Source organism: Amblyomma maculatum, chromosome 7 (genome assembly GCF_055883805.1).
Source record: "Amblyomma maculatum isolate TAMU_Amacu chromosome 7, ASM5588380v1, whole genome shotgun sequence".
Classification (NCBI taxonomy): Eukaryota; Metazoa; Arthropoda; class Arachnida; order Ixodida; family Ixodidae; genus Amblyomma; species Amblyomma maculatum.
In genome coordinates, this window is record NC_139350.1 from 122,556,172 (window position 1) to 122,565,647 (window position 9,476).

General features: G+C 44.9%; 1 protein-coding gene across 1 annotated transcript; it reads left to right on the forward strand.

Moving 5' to 3' along the window:
- Positions 1-1,013: 1,013 nt before the first annotated feature.
- LOC146184594 (uncharacterized) lies at positions 1,014-8,893 on the forward strand. The gene is made up of 5 exons (XM_084609429.1): positions 1,014-1,233; positions 3,504-3,648; positions 5,273-5,361; positions 8,247-8,466; positions 8,717-8,893. The coding sequence occupies exons 1-5, from the start codon at positions 1,183-1,185 to the stop codon at positions 8,836-8,838; spliced, it is 627 nt and encodes a 208-aa protein (XP_084465555.1). The 5' UTR covers positions 1,014-1,182; the 3' UTR covers positions 8,839-8,893.
- Positions 8,894-9,476: the final 583 nt, after the last annotated feature.

Consider the following 9,476-nt stretch of genomic DNA (forward strand, 5'->3'; position numbering starts at 1 on the left):
CCCAAGAGGTTCACTTCTAAGCACTCTAATGCGGCTGCTGGCAGCAATACTGGAATATGAATAGAAGCTAGAGGAAAATGAAGGCGAGATTTGTCATCTATGAGATTTCGAAAGCTAGAGTTGCTTTACGGGCCTCGTTGCTGGGCTTAGAACGAAAATCCTTGGGCCGTATACTTTTGACAGAGACTGTACATACATCCGTGACCGCTGCTTCAGCACTCTGACACGGTACGCAACAAAGCTCGGCGCAGTGCTGGCAGGGTTCGTCAGTATTTGCGTCGGCATTGCAGCCTGGCAACTCTTGGCTCGCAGCGACGCCAAGGGCGACGCTGTTAGCAAGCGCGGCCTGCTTCCGTCGTGATTTAGTGCACTTCGGTACGGCGCGACGTTGACGTCGCGCAAGTACGCTTTTACCGTGGTGGCATTTCCAGTGCGTTCGACGGGTAGGCGGTTACCGCAGCACCATCGATAACGGCTTCAAAAGCCTGCAGTTAAATGCACTTCACGATGTGCCTAGTACCGGATGTCACATTGTTCACGAAAGTCAAGCTCGTTTACCTCCTATCACAGTTTAAAGACCAGCAATTAATACGTCAGCGACGTCGGTACGTCGGTACCACCACGCACAGAAGCCCCCGCACCCGAGGTTACGAATACTGCCAGTAAAACCAACGTTCTCACGGCGAGTAAAACCAATGAAGATTGACATGCACCACAAGAATTCCGCAGCAAAAAAAATGGGCGCTGCAGCTGCTTGTGGCAATAATTTGCTTAAATTATTTTGTTTTGTTACGCATCACATATTACTACTAAAAAAACAAACGTTTAAGGTTGTTTATAAATTATAAGTTTTATTTTGAAAGTTTGTGAAGTTTGCAAAAATGCATTTAAAAATTTGCAATGGCGCTTGAGACTCTAGCGCTATCGTTTTCGTGAAAACAGCCGGCGGCATGCTTCACTATGTGTTTCATGACCGCAGGAAGTTGATTGTTCGCGTTCGTTGCGTTCGTCGTGTTTTCTTAGCGTGAGTAGTGCAAATGGCCGATCATGTCTTGGTTAAATGGGCGACCGCTCAGAAGTGGGACGTATACCCTGTAAGAAACCTACTATCAAAAGAACTGCAGGCGAAACTGATGGATAATCCAAAATACTAGAAGATTATTCCAAACCAAGGAGTACTACATGCCCAGTGGAAGGAGGGGTCGTACTCTCCTACGTTCATTCTCGGAGTGGGTAAGTAGTCAAACGTCTCTTGTCTCTTTTCGTATTCGTGTCTTAATAATGTTTACCTGTGAAACACCTTCCTTTGCTACTCGCGGTGAGTCGTGTCGCGTAGTCGTTTACATGCCCGCATTACGACCGCATTGTGTTAACCGGCAGGTGACAGTAGTGCACATGGTGAAAGAGGTAGATAGTTGATTCCGGGAATTGCGTGAAATTAAAAAAAAAATGCATAATGAACTGAATTTGCGGAAATAAGAAGTAGAATAAACGCGGCTGCTGTCGTTACGTGGACCTGATTCTCCCTGTTTACACAGCAAATGGCAATTCTCGGTGTTTCGTGATAACAGGAGTAGGCTTTCCAATTTGGGCTCTATAAAAAAAAAAAAAAAAAAAAAAAAAAAAAAAAAAAACAACACCTGCCCGCATCGTCGTCTCGGAACGGTGCGGCATGGAGAATGGCAGCTCCTTGATTATTGAAGCTGATTTAGAACAAGTTTTAAAGATGCCCAGGGTGCTCGTTCCGAGACAATTGGTAGTGTAGCAGCGAAACGGACGCTTTCACAGCTGCAGGCGACTGAAGTTTAAGCAGATAAAAGCGCCTAACGTGTTGTCGCATTCATTTACTTTCATATTCATTTGTTTGTTTCTTTTTATTGAAGCGTCAAACATGCTTCCTTTCTTCGCTACCAGCCATTCCTCAGATTTCGCGCAGAGAGAGAAAACTTTATTAAAAAAAGGGAAAAAAAAAAGTGTGTGTGGTGGGGAGGCAGTGTGTGGAGTCTCCATTCTAAAGGTCTATTCACACTTGCGACTAGATGAGGTCGCGCGTCTACCAGTCGCGCGACCAGAGGAGAGGAGCTCGCCACTACCGATGTTCACACTTGCGACTGTCGCCTCTCGTTCGTCAGGCACAGTTGGGGCGAACGTCGGTATAGCGGCCGCTTGCCAGACACTTCAACTTTTTCAGGCGAGCCCGTGCGCATGCCGCGCTCTCGTGTTTCCAGGAGAACGCCAATAGACTGTCAATCACCGTGGTGTCAATATAAAATGTTGCGCCTGCGTGAAAAACCCGTTTCTCAAAAGTTCATGGTACCTACCGGATAGTCCGAACATCTTTCCAATCTCCTCCAAGGCCATATCCTTCTCCCTGCCTTTGAATTCCGGGTTCAGTTTGTTGAAAAGGTAGAGGTATTCTTTCATTGCATTGAGAAGGTGCCCGATCGAGTACTCTGGGACCTCGCTGATTGGTAAAATGGTTTGCGACTAGTAGTCGCGCGACTGAAAATTCGAGCAGTGCCCGATCGGCCCGCGGCAGTCGCTTTTCGACCGATGCGACCATTTGCGACTGTCGCTTTTCGACCAAAACGGTCGCGCGACCGCTGCTAGTCGCAAGTGTGAACGGGCCTTAAGACTCCAGTGGCCTGGGCTGCCGCTTTTGCCTGAGTTACCAGCCTACGCTGGGTTGCTAGGTCAGAGCATAGCAAAGCAAGCAGTGATATCAGTTACCAACAGCATAATGCTGCAATGATTTTTAGCTGCCGATGTAAAAGTTGCTCCCAGTGCATGGGGTACGGCCTACAGGTGGAAGGGCACCGCTCTCTCCACTCATTTTCAATGCTGCCGTTGCACTTTGCCACTACTTCTGGATGAGGCTACCTGCCACGGGATCGCATGCTCCCTTTCATAAAGCTCACGACTGTACATGGGTACAATCCCAGCATTTATGGCCGCATTTCAGTGGAGGTGAAATGCAAGTTGACTGTGTACTGTATGATGTCATTTGCACATTAAAAAACCCCAGGTGAGCCCACCACTACGGCATCCCTCATCGCTATAGCTTAAGTCGCTTTGGGACATAAAACACCATGAACCTACCATAAAGCAGAGTGGCTATGTTTTACGGTATGCATGGGAGCTCAAACTGTTTTTCTGGAAATGCATCCTTTGTTTTGTCCACTACTGCTCAAGTGGGCATTCTGCCCACTTGAGCAGTAGTGATGCTGGATGGTGTCAGCTCGCAGTTAAACATTACCATGTCCTTTTATGTGCCAAGGTTTGCTCAAGGGCTAATGTTCCTCCTTAAGAAGTGTTGCTTTGAACCCTAAACAGTGTCCATGCTACGTTTCTCTTGTCAGTGGTCTTCATTTGGTCACTATTTTGCTAATCTCATGTGTGGAACCAGATATCTGCACAATGCGTTATACTGAATAATTTTTGTATGATGCATTTGAGTGCAAATACAATTTAGTGAATAGACCTTGCCACATGTCGTTTTGCAGGAAAGCTGCAGCTGTGACAAAATGTCTAAGCCAACTGATGCAAAAAAGAGAGTCCTGGAGCTTGAGGATGAAGTGGGGTCTGCAAAAAAAAAAAAAAGAATGAAGAAATATAAGGCCGCAAGAGATGAAGCACGTCAGATGCTTGGTATGTGATCGCTTTTTTCTGAAGCCATTGGAATGCTGATCTCCATTGCCATGAGACTGAAATTATTTGCTGTGTCACCAGATGCTACGTAAAGCATAACAAATTCAAGTGCTAACTCTTAAATGAATAAGACCTCTTGGTCTGTAGCACGTCCTAGTAAAAGCACCAGTAAGATTATGTTGCTGCAATAAGGTTCCCCCTACACTGAGGATTAGGATTGGTGTTCCTCCTGTAGTTGTCTTTGCGACACATTATAGGTGGTGTACAGTAGTGCTCAGCTACACCGTGCCGCTGCTGCATGACGCCACCAACCACCATGCTTGCAGTGCACGTAGCAGATGAACTGCTGCCACTCCTGCTCTGCAAGCAGGCTTTGTTTGTGTTACAGTGACTTGCGTGTCACATGTCATTGCTTGGGATCGGCATGCATCTGAGATTGAGCCTGTTGTCGTATGTGATAGCTGCATGAAAATGCATGGTAAACAAATGCCACTCAAGGTGAGCACTGTGCTGATTTGTGCTGCTCAAGCCGAGGCCGAAATACGGGCGCGGGATTGGGTTCCTTTCTGTTCTGGAGTGGTCGGTGACAACAACGCTCCAGTGAACCCGGAGAGCTGCATTAGGTTCAAACACATTCACGGGGTATAAGTTGTGGCCAGACGGCTGCGGCAGGTCTGTGGTGCTCTTGCATTACTGTGGACGGCGTATCTGAATGGAACCCTTGATTCCCTCAGATTTTAACCTCAGAGTCTCCTGCAAATGATGAGGTGCATCTAGAATGAGCGCAGGAGGGACAGCAAAAAATCTAAATTTGCGTGAAATTATCATATGTGGCCTCGTCCTGTCTTGGACCTTGGAATCCTTATGGCATGCGCTTCATTTTCCTGTGCCATTTTGGTCACTTAGGTGGTGTTTTTTTTTTTTTTTTTCACAACAGGAAATTTATGCTTGTCCAAGCTCGGCACCTGGCTCAGCAATCTGCCTAACTTAACTCGGTCACTACATCATGTTAGCAAATGTCGACACGAAAGACAGACACGAGATAGGTGAAGCGTGGGCTATCGAGTATCAGCTACACACTCGAGTGTCAGCCTTTGTCCAAATGTATGGCGTATTGCTGCCGCCATACATGTATATTGCATGCTGACCTCTTCAAGGCCCTTGCTACCGACAAACTGTTTCAGGGATGTGACGTGACTAACTTCTGTTAAAGCGCTCACAGCTATCTCGGCATCATCATTCGCACCCATGAATTCATTCTAAGCAATAGCAGCACCCGTCAGTTGCACTGTGGTTACAACGTCCTCCGCAGTTAATTCAATCCAGGCATTTCCACAGCGAACAAAGAGATCAGAAGTGGGATGTCAGCATTGGCTTCATCAATTGCTATCAGCATCCCCTAGATTATGTACCGCTGATAGGGCGCCTTGAGTGCGTGAGTGATGCCAGTGTCTAGCAGCTAAATTTTGAATGGCGCATTTGGTGACAGAAAAGGGTTGGTCATGCAGTCAAGGGCAAAGAAAAGGCTTTTCTCCTGTGGTGAATGTTACATGGGCTGCTGCTGCTAGTGATGAAATAGTATGTTTTGTTCCAGCTTTCCTTCTTTGTTTTTTTTTTTTTTCAGATGTTGCTGAGCTGGTCAATCACCTGACGGAATCCGTTAATAATGCTGCGTGTACAACACAAGCAGTTGTGCTGCCAACCAAGGCTCAGGTTAGTTGCTTTAGTCTAGTGTCTGCATGGTTGTGCTCATTACTGCCTTTCTCGATGAAACTTTTTTATGGATCACACAAGAACTTGGTTCTAGCTCTATGATAGCACTGCCATAAGTCATGCACTTCCATTGAGAAGTGTGCAGGGATAGAGAAACGAGCAGCTCATTATCCATGTAAATGAAGTCAGCAGTCACTGAATTCAGAGATAGGCAAGAAGCAATGCTCTTTATGAGTGGTTGGCTCTTAGGGTTTAATGTCCAAAGCGACTCAGGCTATGAGAGATACTGTAGCGCAAGGCTCTGGAAATTTCGACCACCTGGGGTGCTTTAACGTGCACCGACAACACAGAGCACACGGGCACCTTGCGTTTCGGCTCCACTGAAAAGCGGCTGCCCTGGCTGGGATGCTGTTTATGAGGCTGGGCTCACAGACTGCATAATTAGTAGCGTAATGATATTTTTAAATGAATGTCAATTTGATAGAAACGACAAAAGACAGACAGTGCTATTTTCTTAAATTCGTCAAAACAACCATGAAAAAAAATCCCAACTGCTTCCTTTCATTTTAGTGACTGCTACTTCATTCATGTGTATATTGATTTGGAAGAGTTTTTGTGAAAGCTGTAGTGATCGGAAGTGCAAGGTTACTTTTGTTTACGCTTCCTGTTGAGCATACTTCGCTTGGGCTATAGCAAAGCCCTTTTCATCAGAAAAGAGATTTCCATTAGCTTGTTTAATATTCAGCAATTTCTTAGGTTATCGATCTCGGAAGGCCATCTTTTTGCACTGCAACTCGAATGACGCAGCTGGTGCTCCTCTAATCAGTCATTTTAGCGACTTGGGCCAGTCATCATGGTATTCAAGCTAATGCGCATATAATCCACTTGCACCTGACAGCCACCTGCAATGTCACTCTGGCAAGTCAAAGGCAATTAACCACCATGGTATTGCCAGGAGGGTCTCCTTTGAGAAGGAGTTGTGGCTTCTTAAGCTGATCCAACAATAGTTCAATTTCACTTTAACCCCTTGAGCACTATTATTTCGAGATTTCTAGCTAAAATTGCTTAAAATTACGATATTGTTAAAGGCCCCATTACATGAAAATTTGTTGTCTGTGTTGTGAGTGAAACATCAAGAGCATGGCGCTGGCAAGTGGCATGGCCGAACACACATTCTTCGATGATTTGTGTGGCTTAACGAGACCACATGATATCCAAAAGTTAGGAGGAGCTGCTAACTCCGGTCGTTCATTTGAGGTGGGAAGGTGAAATACGAATCAACATTCCAGTGCTCTTCAATGCTGAGTCAGGCTTGCTACACCTAGGCTACACAGACATGTTGATACAGCTTGGTTAAAGCAGGGCTTTATATGTTGGGTGGTAGCCTACACTGGTCGCATCATACCCTTAAAGGCGGAGCTTAAGTGTCCCTTTAGTTTTTATTTTTACTGCTGGTTTCTATTGGTAGTGTAATGAAAAGGAGGTATCCGAGACAAAAATATTTGAACCAGAAACTAAGTCAAATGAGCGCAGTGAAGTTTATTGCTCATTACGTGAAAAATCAACTGCCCGCCAATAAGCAGCAATCTAGTCGAGTAACATATAGCGAGGTAGCTTGAAATATTTTACAAGGGACGACCAAGAATGCAAGCCCAGGGGGTTTCATCGGAATGTTGTCAATTTTCATCCACTGACACAGAACTCGCAATAGTATCGTCTGAGCTGTCATCATCTTCGTCGGAAGAACTACTCATGTCATCACTGTCGTCTTCACTTCCCATAACAATGCAAAAATTGGTGTCTGAGCCATCTTCGGATGGCGAGGATGGCAACGAAGAAAAGCTTCTTTCCCGCGATGACGGGCCAACAGTGCATGCGTTGCCTCTACCAGGCACCATTTTTCTCATTAAGGCTGCTTAAAAGGCTTTCAAGCTGTAGAACAAAAAGCAGTTAACGGGTCAATGGTACCATCTGTCAAATGGCGCATGACCTAAGCCACAGAGGAGCGCTGTACTCACCTAAAACTCTCAGGGTGAGGATCTATCCTGCAAGGACAAGCACTCGTCCAAAATGGCTTGAGGGCATCTTTGCAAGGACGAGCTGCTTGTCCAAAGCGCTTGAGGGGTTAAATTATGAAAGCTACCTGTGCAAGCTGGAAACTAAATGTTGCCTCAAAGTAGCACATACAGAACAGGGAGTGCATGCTTTTGCTAAACCTTCATTGGCAGTTTCTTTAATTGGTTGAGCTTCTGATGTACGAAAAGGATGTTAGTATTTTTAAACAGGAGGTGACAATGTCGGCACTGTGCTCTGTCTAAACTGGCTTTTAATGGCCTTTGCAATGTTAATGATGAGTAAATCCCTTTATTTTCTGACTTAAAATCTGTTTTTTTTTTTTTTTTATTGTTGAAATGCAAGCATAAATTAGGTCGTTAAAAAATCTCTTATTTCTTGTTTTTTCTTCTGCTATAGCAATGCACTATTAGCGCTCAATCCTTTGCGGGGCATTATGTGCCCTCTTTTTGGCTAGTTACTTTAAATACATATTACACAATTGTCAGGTTACACTAATAAAAATGTTAAAAGATGTTTGGCCTGATTCAAAATTAGATCAAAACACCGCTCGGGAAGGTGTCAAAAACATCCAATAGTTTTCGTATGCCTTCATTGTTGTACATGTTAAAGTACGGCTTCTTGAATGTGTATTTTTACTTGCAAACAAATGACCTTAATTATGCATTTTGGGGTTTCTTTGAATGTTCTTAAGCTGGTCTAAGTTTTTTGTTGTTTGTAAAGCCCCTTCATTTCCTTATTGCATATCAAGGAATATTGTTGTATGTTACAATACTGGTCATAGTACTGATATTTGCTTTTTGTTCTTGCAGGTGCACATTGGCAGCAATATTATGGTAAATCAGCAGTTGATTGACCGCATGAAGCTCAGTGCGGGCAATCAAGCAACAAAGTTTGCGTGTAACTTGGTGCGGGTTGTGTTCTCACCCGAAGAACTGGAAGAAAGCTCACTCTATGGCCGTGTCTGCAATGCCCGCAAGGAACAAGCTCCAAAAAAGGCACTGGGCTGCCCAAAATTGGATGCTGTTATCTGTAAGTCCTCGAGCTCATAGCCTGTGCATGTGATGCAAGAGCATTCTGAAATATTGTCCAAACAGCTGACTTTTCAGTGATGGTCAGGGCCATAATGCTTGCCTTAATGCATAGTGCTGTGGTGCCTGCATGGCGCTCACACTGTCCGTGCTCTGTTTATTTAATTTACAAAAGCTAAGGAAGGCTGGATGGACTCTACCTTGTTCATTTCAGTCATGCTTCTAATGTTTTTTTTTTTTTCTTTTTGCAGCTTACACCTGCTTGCTCAATGGAGTACTAGCCAAGGTGGTCACCGGCAGTTGCGCAAGTTTGCACTGGGATTGTGGACAGGGATCCAATTTTTTGTCGCAGGGTCTTCGAAAGCAGGCCTAATTGCAAGGCCTAAACAGAGGAAGTACATCTATTCAAATAAATATAAGCTCATACAAACAAATGTTTCAGTCTGAACCTACTTCCTTCGAGCATCCACCAAATATCCCATAGTCATCATTCCTTCGAACTTCCTTTGAACCAATAATTGGCCACTGCCTGTGAACTCAACTCAAACTGACAACGGTCTGTTCCCTGGGAGCTCAAAGGAAATTCACAGGAAATTCACAGGATGGTCAGAGAAAGTTAATTCACTGTGAATTCAAAATCAGTAGCCAATTCTCAGTTCAGAGGAAGTTGCTTCCTTCTGACTTTTTTGAGTTCACATTGAACTCAAAGGATGTTCCCATTTTTATAAGGGCGATTCCATGGTGCTGCACGCTTGGCGGACCCCGCGCGGCGCTGTATTCGAGCATGCGCGCGTGCGCAGCGGTAGTAGATATCATCGCACGCTATCATGTGGTCTAATCGTCTAATCAGGAAGGAACCGACTCGTCCCTTTTATTTTTTATTTTCTATGACGAGGCTTCAAGGGTACTGCTGCGCGCTCCCTGCTTAAATCTTTTTTTTTTTTCCTCCATGGCTCGATTCATATCGACCTTTGTTTCCCCAGCTAGGGAACTGGGGATAACGGCGAAAAT

Bases quoted from the DNA above. Each gene is read 5' to 3' on its own strand.
- LOC146184594 (XM_084609429.1), top strand. From the start codon at position 1,183: ATGCCCAGTGGAAGGAGGGGTCGTACTCTCCTACGTTCATTCTCGGAG. The intron at 5,362-8,246 runs GTTAGTTGCTTT...TTGTTCTTGCAG, and splicing joins TGCTGCCAACCAAGGCTCAG to GTGCACATTGGCAGCAATAT. The intron at 8,467-8,716 runs GTAAGTCCTCGA...TTCTTTTTGCAG, and splicing joins AAAATTGGATGCTGTTATCT to CTTACACCTGCTTGCTCAAT.